This window comes from Trichosurus vulpecula, chromosome 5, assembly GCF_011100635.1.
Source record: "Trichosurus vulpecula isolate mTriVul1 chromosome 5, mTriVul1.pri, whole genome shotgun sequence".
NCBI lineage: Eukaryota > Metazoa > Chordata > Mammalia > Diprotodontia > Phalangeridae > Trichosurus > Trichosurus vulpecula.
Genome location: NC_050577.1, coordinates 85,873,180 through 85,886,225, shown reverse-complemented (window position 1 = coordinate 85,886,225; position 13,046 = coordinate 85,873,180). Strand labels below are relative to the sequence as shown.

The 13,046-nt window shown below is 38.6% G+C and overlaps 1 protein-coding gene across 1 annotated transcript in view; it reads right to left on the bottom strand.

The window, feature by feature from the left end:
• LOC118850913 (receptor-type tyrosine-protein phosphatase N2-like) overlaps positions 1-13,046 on the bottom strand; it is a 180,221-nt gene that overhangs the window by 97,211 nt on the left and 69,964 nt on the right. Inside the window, exon 4 of the mRNA XM_036760537.1 lies at positions 2,117-2,264. Within this exon, the coding sequence (XP_036616432.1) occupies positions 2,117-2,264 (148 nt within the window). The remainder of the gene's footprint in view (positions 1-2,116; positions 2,265-13,046) is intronic.

Here is a 13,046-nt window from a genome sequence, read left to right as displayed (position 1 = left end):
ACACAGCATATTTGACATCTCTGTTGTAGAGTATTCTTCCTAAGATTCCTATCTTTGGTTCCATTTAATTTGACTTTCTGTGGGGTTAGAGCTTCTTTCCTTTACCTAGACTGTAAGGTTCTTGAATGCAAAGGTTATATCCTATTCTTCTTTCTATCCTTCTCAGGGCCTGAGTTTCATACAAAATAGGTGCTCAATAAATACTTGATAATTGATTGGCTAGTCTTTCTGTCTGCATTCTTAACACAATCTCAGTCAAAAGAAGGAAGGATGATAGTAGATAATCCTTTTGAGTTTACAAAACATCAGTGGTTCTTCCTGATAACAAGATTGTTTTATTTCAGGTACTACTGTAAAATGGGAATTAGGATTACAGAATTGCAGATTTAGAGCTTGAAGGGGACTTCAGAGACCACCTGTTGTACAGGGTGTCCCTAAAATCTGAACATATAGGAAAATTGATGGCAATGTGGAGTTGTTGCATCGAGTTCACATGAATCTTGCAAAGCACATCAACTTTTGGATCACAAATGATGGAAATCAAACTGAAGATGTTATTTGTTAATATTCCACTTAAATAAAATGTTGTTGAAAATTTCATTCATTTCATTTCTTGAAAATATGCATTTTTGCCTATGTGTCCTGACTTTAGGAACACCCTGTAGATGAGGAACCTAGGCCCAAAGAAGCTCTGACTGGTCTAGGGCTACAGTAAGTGATGTAGGTGGGATTTGAATCCAACTCTACTGAATCCCAAACCAGTGCTTTTGACATCACATTGTGCTTTCTCTCCTCACAAGTAAGATGACAATTATGGAAAGCTTAACAAAGCCAGCCTGTAAAATTGGGCTTTTATTCTGTAGGCAGCATTTTAGAGGCTAGGGCCAACAGTGCCTAATAGTTTTATACAAAATGCCTAATTTATGGGCTTACTTGAGAGTCTGGAAATATGAAAACCATTACTCCCATTTTACAGAATTGAAAATGGGCTCAGAGACATCAAGCGTCTCACATCATTTCTAGCTTTTATTTTCAGAGTTATTTTACAAAGCCCTCTAGCTTCTTATGGGGGGTGGGTAGGAAAGAGGGAACCAGGGATGCTATTGTCAATGATCCTGTAAGAAAAAAAAAGTATGACACTCATCTGTGCTATTTAGGATTTCAGTTCATAGAGTCTATCATTCCCCCAAGTTGCTACCTTTAAAATAAAATGAGGTAGCTTTTTCTTGAGGCATAAATGCTGATCACCTTCAGGCTTACAGTTCATTGCAAGCTTAACAGTTTAGGACAGCCGGCATCTAAGGTACTAGAAAATACCAAGTACTGTTTCCAAGAGAGCCTACGGGGACTACTTCACTGGACTTCAATATCTAGTGAATGGCCCCCTAATTACAAACTGCTGGTGTTTTTATATTGGATGGGCAAAGGATTGGCCCTGCACAAGCTGAGCCAGAGCCACCGCTACCGAATGACCATTATTATTGCTTCTTCACATGAAACTGCGATGTGTATTGATTCGCATGCCGCATTCAGATTCTGTGCAGCAGAACCACACTTTTCACAAATAAAACAGAAGTTGACAAAATGAGTATTCTATCACAGTCTATGAATCTGGGAATACTGTTACAGTTGTAATCATGCAATTCTTTCTTTCTGTCTGTCTGCTTGTCTATCTTTCCTGCCCCCCAACACTGTTGTCTATCTTTGTTCACCTCCAACACAGAAAACTGAAAAAAAACAGAGCATTTATAATTTGAATATATCGATATTCATAATAATAATTGCTAGCATTTACATAGCACTTGTAGGTCTGCAAAGTGGTTTGCATATGTTATCTCTTCTGATCCTCACAACAACTGTGGGGAGGGAGGTGAGATTGTTATCTCCATTTTTACAGATGAGGAAACCGAGGCAAAGAGGCTATGTGATTTGTCCAGCATCACACAGCTAGTGTCTGAGGCAGAATTCAAACTCACATCTTCATGACTTTAGATCCAGCATTCCATGTGCTGTGACCCCTAAATGCCCACTATACCACCTAGCCTCATCACTGTCCCAGACCAATAAAAGTTACGTAAAAACAAAACATCAGAAATTCACATGAAATGATACATACACGTCAGCACAGTAGGAGAACGATTCTTCTGCACGTTCTCTTCCTTCTGGGCTACCAGAGATGTGTTTGGCTCGGCTTGGTAGGCGCAGAGGGCTTCCCACTCTTTCTCCAGTCGATTCTTATTCTTCAAATGATCTTCCATGTAGGACTAAAATGAAAAGAGACAGGAAATCAGGAAGGGTCTTCTCCATTAAGGTTGGCCTGATGTCTCAGGTAAAGTTGGGGCAAGCAGTATCGACATGTTACAGGCAAAGCCCATAACTCATTTAGCTGTCTGAATGCCATATATAGTCTCACCCAAGGTCCACGTTGAAAATGCTAACCCAAGTATATCAAACTCAGCTAAATTTTCCACACTTCTTTCATCCAAGAACCACCAGACCAGGATCTACAAGAGGCATAAGATGGTTCAGCTGGTAGAGGAGAAGGAGAAGGAAAGAATTACAAAAGGAATACAGGTTGAGGTCTTTTTCCCTTTAGGATTTTATTCTATAGACAAGACATACACATATGAAGAAGTTAATTACTTAAGGCAGCATACGATTAAGTGCTAAATGAGCAGCATAGATAATAAGGGTTACAATAGTTCAGAGAAAGCAGAGATTAATGTGGGCTTAAGTGGTCAGGGAAGGTCTCACTGAATTCCCTACGGCAGGATTTGAGCTGGGTCTTGAAAGCTGGGTAAGATTTGGATGCTGGTAAGAAGGATCATAGGATCAGAAGAGCACAGATTTACAATCGGAAAGGACCTTTCAGGTTATCTGGTTCAGCCCCCTCATTTTATAGGAGAGAAAAGTGGGGTCAGATGAACCAGGTGACTTGCCCAGGGTCACATTAAGTAGCACATTTGGGATTTGAACCCAGCTCATTTGGTTCTAAATTAATTGCCCATAGGGGCAGCTAGGTGGTTGCAGTGAATAAAGAACTAGCCCTGGAGTCAGGAAGACCTGAGTTCAAATCTGGTCTCAGACACTTGATACTTACTAGCTGTGTGACCTTAGGCAAATCACTTAACCCCAATTGCCTTGCCTTCCCTCCTCCAAAAAAAATTAATTAATTGCTCATTTTACTATACAAATAAGGTTGGAGTGTTTTAGTGTAGGGACACAATCAGAGATTAAAAACTGACTGGACAAGATGAAAACCTATGTTGGGGCCAGAGCATGAAGGACTCTGAAGGCTGGGTTGTAAAATGTGATTTTTTTTTTCTCTAGAGAGTACTTGGTAGGCTAACATCCTGATCACTGGTCTATGGTGACTGATAATGTTATGTTATTGTTGTACAGTCGTTTCAGCTGTGTCCAACTCTGCGTGACTCCATTTGGGCATTTTCTTGGCAAAGACATGGGCGGTTTGCCATTTATTCTCCCACTCATTTTACAGATGAGGAAACTGAGGCAAACAAGGTTGAATGACTTGCCCAGGGTCACACAGCTAGTAGTTACCAGAGGTTGGATTTTAACTTAGGCCTTCCTGACTCCAAATCCAGCACTCTATCCACTGAGCCACCTAGTTGACCTTGATAACATAATATAAAACAATATTAGAGAGGCAGATAGATGTTGCAGTGGTCTTAGACTCAGGAGGACCTCAGTTCAAATCCTACCTCAGATATTTACCAACCGCAGGGTCTTGGACAAGTTTCTTAACCTTTGCCTCAGTTTCTTCTTTCGTAAAATATGGATACTAATAGTACCTCTCAGGATTATTGTGAGAATAAAATTAGATAACATTTGTAAAGTACTCTGCAAAACTTAAAGCAATACGTATGTATGTGTGTGTGTGTATATATATATATATATAAGTACACACAGTGCATATGTATACATACATAGTATGCTAGCCAATGTTTACTATCAGTATTACCCCTCACTTGCCTCTGAATTCACTCACAAAGGCCCTACTTTTTTTTAAAAAAATAGAACTTACTCTTTATTGTCAACTACAACTATTTGTATGTGTGTATGTATGTATATATTTATCTATATAAAAGTCTGAATCAAAATAAAATAAGGGGTAAATAATAGCTTGAAACAATTATCTCACATAAAAGGACCTAGGAGCCAGAGACAAATAGCAACATTTCAGCCAAGCAGCATTTCTCCTAATAAACCCCAAAGGGGCAAGAAAAGTCACTAGATAGCATCTTTACAGAGAAAGGCTTTGCAGGAAACCTTCCATTTTCTTTTTTCTTTTAAAGAGAACTACACGCTGCCTAATAGCTACTACCCTGTAAGTGATTCCCTGGAAATGTTTCCCTCAAAAAATAAAATCATAAGGATGCATTTTGTTTACTGTAAAAATCCCTTATCTGACCAAACTACCATGTCAGCTGGGTACTTCAAAACATCTCACAGATAGCAGAGACCACTGTGTCCTTTATGCAAAACCCTGGCATAGGTTTCAAGCCTTTAAGTCAATCATCGCAAAGAGAAAGATTTCCCCACATGGCCCAGTCTACAAGCTTCATAAATTGCCAGGTCTTGGGTTTGTTCACTTTTCCAAAGGAAGCATTTATTTGTCAATAAAAAAAGTGCATACTGTTCCTTAATTCACCATATCAGCTTCTACTAATTATCCTGATGGCTCTAAGACCATTCCTCAGACGAGTATTAAGGAATTTACACAGACCATGGAAAAATGAACCCAGCCATTATGCCCTGTAGGAGAGTGCTGGGATTAGGCAGGTGTTTGGGAATCTGTTTACTGCCCAATGACTGCTCAGATGAAAACAACAGTCATCATATATCTTAATTAATATTCGAGGTAGCTCTGACCATTCTCCTCATGGGGCTTCCCCTCTTTCCCATTTTCTATTTGCACAGAACTCGTTTTTCTTTTAATTGGCACATTTTTCTAAATCTATTGGGCATGAGACATTGAAGATACTTGGCTGCTCTGACTTGTGCAAAATGTTTAACGGTTTGAAGCATTAAAAAAAAAAGAAACCAAATATTTTGACCCTCGGCTGTTCCTATCTTAATTTTTCTGGTTTCTTGACTATCAGAAGTAAATAATCAGATGTAGGGAAAAGGAAACAAAAGCCCTCTGAACATTTTGACATCAACAAAGACTACTGTGCCTACAAGCGCAATCCACTTTTCTCTCATCGATCTGTTCAGTAGGGAAACAACTATTCTTTCAAGGGAAAGCATTTCAAAGTACCAAACATGCCTGCATCATTGGCCCCAAAGGAAATGTTATTCTTCTTGGAGCCAATGCCCTGTTACTCAGACTTTTTTTTTTGTTTGCATATTTTGTGATACATTCACACAATAAAATGAGAATCCATGCTCCCCCTCTCCCCAAATGTACTTGTTTCAATCTGCACAGAAACTATGATCTCTTCTACTAATGGTTTTGAAAAATGTAATCCAATGCCTGGAAATTTTATAGGGAGGGAGTGGAAGGACTCCCTGCATTCACCTCCCAAATATTTAGTAGGCATTTCAAACTCAACATGCCCAGAATGGAATCCATTAAAAAAAAAAAGACCCAAAGCCTTTCCTCTCCAGAACTTCTCTGTTCTGTCATGATCCTCCCAGTCACCCGAGCTCACAACCTCATGGTCAAACTCAACTCCTCACTCTCATTCACCCCATGTATTCAACCAGTTGTCAGATCTTGTCATTTCTTCCTCCACGACATCTCTCATATATGCCCCCTTTTCTTCATTCATGTGGCCGTTATCCTACTTCAGTTCCATCCCCTCTTGGCTGTGGACTATTGCAAGAGTCTTGTTAATTGTTCTTCTTGCCTCAGATCTCTCCCTGTGCTAATTCATACTCCACATAGTTGTGAATGTGATTGTGGGGAAGTGAAAAACTTCACCACATTACCTTCCCCTTTCAAGAAACTCCATTGACTTCCTAATACTTCTAGGACAGGTTTTTGTATCGTGGACTTCTTGGACAGTATGTTGTTGTTCAGTTGTGTCTGACCCTTCATGACCCCTTTTACCAGAGCACACCAATACCGTCCATGGGGTTTTCTTGGCAAAGATACTGGAGTGGTTTGCCATTTCCTTCTCCAGTTGGTTAAGGCAAACAGAAGTTAAGTGACTTGTCCAGGGCCACAGAGTGTCTGAGGCTGAATTTGAACTTGGGTCTTCCTGACTCCAGACCCAACACTGTATCTACTGAGCCATTTAGCTGCCTACTTTGACAGGCTAGTGAAGCCTATGGACCTTTCCCTCAGATAATATTTTTAAATGCATCAAATAAAACACATAGCATTACAAAGGAAACCAATATATTGAAATATATTTATCCAATTATTTTAAAAACAAGTCCACAGACCCCAGGTTAAGAACCTTTTCTCTAGGATCAAAAATAAACTCCTCTCTTTGGCATTTAGAGCTTTTCACAAACTGCTGTCTTTCCAGTGTTCTTAGATATCATTGCCTTCCATCCCCCCTTCCATGCTCTCTACACCAGACCTTTTGTTTCCCATCTCTGCGACTTCATACAGACTGTTTCCCATGCACAAGATACTCCGGCTCCTCACTTTCACCCCCAAGGATCTCCGGTTTCCTTCAAAATTCAGTTTAAAACATACTTTCTGCAGGAAATCTTTTCCAGTACCCCTAAGAATACCTTCCTCTCCTCCGTATGTATCTCACATGAAACTATTTATATAAATAAGGTCTCTCCAAGTAGAATGGAGATTTCTTGGGGGCAAGACAATTTTGGCTTTTTCTTTAAAACACCAATGCTTCGTACACTGTCCAGAATGCACTAAACACTTAAAAAAGGCTTGTGGATTAAATCATTAATTGGTATTTCTGTGGGTTATCTGAGTTCTCTGTAGTTCTTCCTCCTTGCTGATATTTGGTCAATTTCTCCTTATTAACGCCTTTCCTAACTGAATGACCATTTAGACAATTTTGTGGCATCGTGACAACTTAAGAAAAACAGTTTTTGAAGACAATGAACCTCAGATGAGTTTTTTTTGGTTTTTTTTATTGTCTGTAATTGGAAAGTCCCTTGGGACAAGGCTTGATTTACAACTTGTGAAAATTTTCCAAATCCCCTGCCACTCTGCAGGTATGGAATGGAAGGGAATCATCTTAAAACATCTCCTATGCCCTAGGCACTGAGCTAAGTGCTTTACAAATGCTATTTCACTGGATTCTCACAACAACCCTGGGATACAGGTGCAGGTACTCATCAGAGTAACTGACTCCTACATGAAACACAAACTTATTTGCCAGGCATTTTAGACCTTCCATAATCTAGTGCTGCCCTGCCGTGCCATCCTGATCACTTATGTCTTGCAACTTTCCACGCTCCAGGAGTCCAAACTGAACTTCTCTTTCTGTCCCCCAAATAGGCCACATGTCCTTCAGCCTCCATTTGCTTTGCTTACCTTCTTCAAGCTTGGAGCAACTTTCTTCTCTTTGACCTGTTATATTCCAACACATCCTTTAAAGCCAACTCAAATGCCTTTTTCTCCTTAAAGCCTTACTGATTGCAGCTGAAAGTCACATGTCTTTTTGTTTTACAACTCTCTAATACACATATGTAATGTGTATTATACCCATGTAATATTGTTATTTGTTTTTATGTTGTAGTTCCCTACTGAACTATTAACTCTGTGAGGGCAGCCCTAGTGCCTTTTCTAATATTTATATTTTTCCCAGAACCTAACAGTGCAAACTTTTATAAATGTTTGTTGAATTAATCAATTAATTTTAAGGATATATATGAGTAAGAGGTAACTAAATATGGAATCATTTCCTTATATTTTCCCCTTCAATCCTTCCATCTCTTGCACCTGAATATTAGAATTATAACATTCAAGTCCATAATAAGACTATACTAGTTGTTTTCAAATGAACAAATTAAAAGAAACTGAATGGTGTGAAAAGCTTCCTCTTTCTTTTCAGTCCCTGAATTCTATCACCTCACTTCAAATAAACAGATTCTGTTTGCTTTCCAGAAGTTTATGTTTTGAAATGAATGAAAAAAATTATTAAGCATAAACAGTGTGCTAAACATTTAGGATAGAAACAGAAAAAGCAAGATAGTCCCTATCTCAAGAAGTTTGGGGAGACAACACATAAAAATGTTCATCTGTGGGGGGGATAGAAAGACCCACAAGTCTTAAGGGGGTGGGGGGAAGGGCAGGATGGATGGCAAGATCCAGAGGGCCTTAATGGCAATGGTAGATAGATAGAGACCTGGTGGTCCTCTATGTAACTGGAAGAATTAGAATTGTTGATTCTCATGTCATCCAAATGGTATAAACAGTCATGTCATTCCTTCCACAGGGTCTGAATGGCCTAGGGATTGGGGGAGAAGGTAAAGGTAAAGGTAAAGGCCAGGGAGGAGGTGGCAAATTCCAAACATCTGCAATGTTTTATCATTAGGAACCCAAGTCACTTTCTGCACACTTTAGAGGGTGATGTAAACATGAATTATTATTGTTGTTATCATTTGGCAGGAACATATGAGATGAGATGGTTATTGATTATATATCAAATACTCATTTTTACATTGCAGTTGTCCCACTTCGGGAAAAATGTTTTTGTGTAACCTAACATTTAAGTATTATGAAAATGCGAACTTCTCTAGCCTTAACTGTACTGATAGAACTCATAGTTACTATTTTCAGTTGCACTGTATCTTGCTAGTTATTATTCTCAGTTTCTGTTAACACACCATCTTGTAAGTGAAGTCAGAACCGTTCATAGGAAAACATCTTTTTTTAGGTCAGAACTCTTCTTCGGAAAAAAAAAAATACTTCCTTTACCAAATCCATCATGAATGAATACATTCCATTCAATATGACATGAGCAATTCTAAAATGATGAACCATGGCAGGTTTAATCTAATCTCAAATATAGTCTGTGAAAGGGGGATTGGATATTATCTTAATTCCTATAAGCGGCAGTCATTTAAATTTCCACATTTATCTTAACTACGTGAAGTGAAATTATCCTGCAAGTATGCTTGAATTTCCAAATATGTTGCAGGAAAGACAAACCAGAATCTAATAAGCAAGTGTTAGCTTGGAGTAGGGGCAGGGGCATCTAGGGAGGGCGGATCTTGATATTATTTTCTCCACTAAGAATTAAATAATCTAAAGATATAATTTATTATATTAAAATTCAGATAAAATTTTCATTCTCTCAGCATGTATGATACCGGCAGGCTTGTTGCTTATCCTGCTCTGCTCCTGTCAATTTGATCTGCTCCATATTTGTCGATTAGCATTTTTATGAAATGTCATTTATTATATTAAAATGATTTAATTTCCTCCATCTACATTTTCAGGGCCCTTCCTCTTTCATGGCTTTTGTATTAAGGTGTTTTGCACCCCAGACAAAGGATGGAAGTTCCTCAAGACCAGAGAGGGCATCTTTCATGTGGTCCATGTAGCACACGGGTCATGGGAAGAATTCAATACAAGTGAAATGGTAACAGGGATAAATGCAACATATATTTCCCTAAAAGTACTGCGACTACTCAGTTTCAGTGGATTCCTTCTTTTAAAGCCCTTGGGAGATAAGGTGAAGTGAATTTAGGAGATTTGGAAAGCTAAATTTATTATACGCTCACCTTTTAGAGCACTTTGGAAAATTAACATAGTTGAAAATTTTTTTCAAGTGCCTCTTTCCATGCATTCTATGGTATTATCTTATCAACAGCTAAACACCTTCTTTTTGACATACCTTGTAACTATAATGAGATAATTCTATTAAATAATCTGAGTATATGAGCATCAAGCAAATACACTTTTGTGTTGGTGGTAATCAGCATTTATTCCATGAATAGTTTGGACATACAGAAAAAACTATAGAAATAAAGTAGGGGAGAGGTTAAAAAGAATTCAAGTTACAAACTCCCAGATACTACAGGTACTTTTTGGGCTTCCCAACTGACTTAATGGTGAGATATAGCTAGCAATTTTTTCACTCCCTAGATAAAAAGTTGGGGGTGGGGCAGAGGCAGCAGAGAGCAGACCAGAGGTTAGCATTGTGGGATAGGGGTAGTTAGAACAATCCAACTGGTAGTGAGATTGTTCAGAGAAAGGGGTGGCCCATCCCTAAGATGGGCCAGCATCTTCATGGGAACTGAAGGTAAAGATGTGCTCCAGAAGACACCCCACCTAGCCTGGGTGAGGGAATGGGGAAATATCAATATGATGGAAGACTATGTGTAGACAGTGGACTCCGATTTCTCTCCATCCCCAACATTGGAGCCCCTGGGAGTAAAGTCTCATTCATTTCACCATAGTTATAACTTTGATTACAGAATGTGGGTTACAATATAATCTGTGACATTCAGCTTCCATGAATATTACACAAAAAACTTCAAAAAACAGGCAACCTAGAAGATGATCCTACAGATATGGCATTTATGTCATGTGCCTTTGCCATAAGACTCCATGCTGCTTAGTCTAGGAAGGCGCAATGATGCTAGAAATAACAACTGACAATTACATAGTACTTGGAAATCTGTGAAGTGCCACATATAAATTATCTCATTTAAACCTCACAACAGCAAGCTAGGGATTATTTTTCCCATCTAACATATAGGGAAACTGAAGATTGGAGAAGGAAAATGATTTTTCCATGGTCATATAGTTAGCAAATGTCAGAGGTTAGAATGGAACTAAGTCTCTGAAGTCCATCCACAAGGCCAAGATATCTCTCTAAAAAAGTGGAAGACAATTGAAATCAGCAAAGACTAGAAGGATTAGGCTATTTCATCTTAAAAGAACAAGAAGACTGAGAGGGGATATTGTATTTTCCAATCAAGGCCTTCCTTACCCCTTTCATTTAAGACTTCATTTAGTCATTTAAGACTTTGAAGACCGACTCAATCCCTGTTTCCTCTGTGAAGTCTTTCTATACCACGTTGCTTGATCTCTCCTTATTATCTTATAATAATTATTGCTTTGACCACTCATTTAGCACTTGGCATGGGCAACCTTATATTGCAACTTTTCTTTTTCTGTATTATGCTTTCTCTCTATTATAGATTATATATATATTTATATATGTATATGTATGTGTATATAGGTATATATACATAAATATATACCTACATACATACACATCTATCCATCCATCTATCTGTCTGTCCATCCATCTGTCTGTCTTCTCAATCAGAAGAATGACTATTTTTTTTATACCTCTGTGCATCGCTAAAGGCCAAGTGGCATAGCAGATGGCAAGCTAGCCCTCAGGCTAGGAAGTTCTACCTAAGACATACTGGCTGTGTGACCTCAGACAGATTACTTAACTACTCAAGGCTCAAGACAACTTTTATCTAATACTCTAAGTTCCAGAAAAGGCACTGACCTGCATCAGAAGGAGTACCCTTACCTGGGAGTTTACCATACTATATACTGTATGTCATCACAGGCCCAGTCCCTGGCCCCTACCCTTATATATTCCCAGCAAGTGAAAGAGTATCTTGCATAGACACAATACCAGATTCCCAGCATACATATTAGTAAGGGGTAAAAAATCTTATTACCTTTCTTTAGTAATAAATGCTTATTACTAATGGGTTTAGTAATAACTTTAGTCAATGTTTATTAATGCTGCTGCTCATAGGATCAAAGCCAAAGAAATCTTGAAGGGAGTAGATTCATGCTCTCCAAATCCACAAATGCCAGTATTGGTGGAGTGGAGGCAGCTCTTTGGTATTTAATCAGTTTATGTTGTTTTTTGTGCGTATGTTTTGTCTCTCTAATGAGACTGTTAGCAACCTGAGGAAGCTGCCTCAGAATATATTCTCAATAAATACACATTGAATGGAATTGAAGATTGAAGGACAAAGTGCCAAGAAAATTATGTGAGACAGAAGCAGACAGTATAGAGGAAAGAACACCTGATCTATATGCAGGAGACCTGGGTTCAAATCTCACTTACGACATCACCCATGGGAATGTGGGCAAATTACTTCCTGTTCTAAGCCTTAGTTTTCTTAACTGCAAAATGAGAAGGGTTAAACTGGATGACCTCTGAGTTTCGCATGAGCTATAATTTTTGATCCTATAAAAAGTACTATCTAACATATTGACTAGTACACTTAGGAAAGTTGGTACCCCTAGGAGATTGTACAAGGTGACAACATTCAATAATTATTGCTGATTTGATTTGAAGCATTTAAATACAATCATATATGTTAATCACAAAGTGATTATTAAGACAGTTTCAGAACATAGGTGGGAGTGTATTGTGTGCATGCATCTTACTAAGGTTTTGAACTGATCATCATTGTCCCCAACAAAACATTCCTGGCATCATTGTCAAAGATAGAACATTGGGATGGATGGATAAATGGATGGATGTCTGCCCTGATTCAGTATGACTGCTCTTACATTCTAGAATTATGGTAAAGAAGACTGATTTGCATCAGAACAGAGGAACCCTGTGTAGACTAGATAGATTGATGCTAGAACATCCAGAGGTTATGGGATGCTCCAAGATCCTTGGAGTTTTGAGATCTTGCTCTCCCTGCAGAGAGATACCCACGACAAATATCACAAGATCATAAGATCACAGCTCTAAAGCTGGAGGGGACCTCAGAAGCCACCTAGTCCAAATCCCTCATTTCAAAGATAAGCGAGTTGAGGTACTTTGTCCAAGATTATATAAGTAGTCCGTCTAAGGTGGAGAAGGAAGAGAGGAGGGGAAAGTTTCACCAGGAAATCCAAGCCAGTACAGACCTTTGATACATAGATTCAAGAAAAAATATATTTTAGGGGATCAGGCCTTGGGGGAGAGGGGTATATACACTGATTCCCATTCACATCAGATTAATGTTTTGATGAATTTATATGAGCTTTTTTCTTTTTTGGGGGGGTCAACATTATTCATTTTTATCAGAAATATTTTTGGAACAAAAATTCAGCATGTTTTGCCCTTTGTCTTGTCTTCTTTCTAGATGCACCCTTTTGCTCTCTCCTCTTC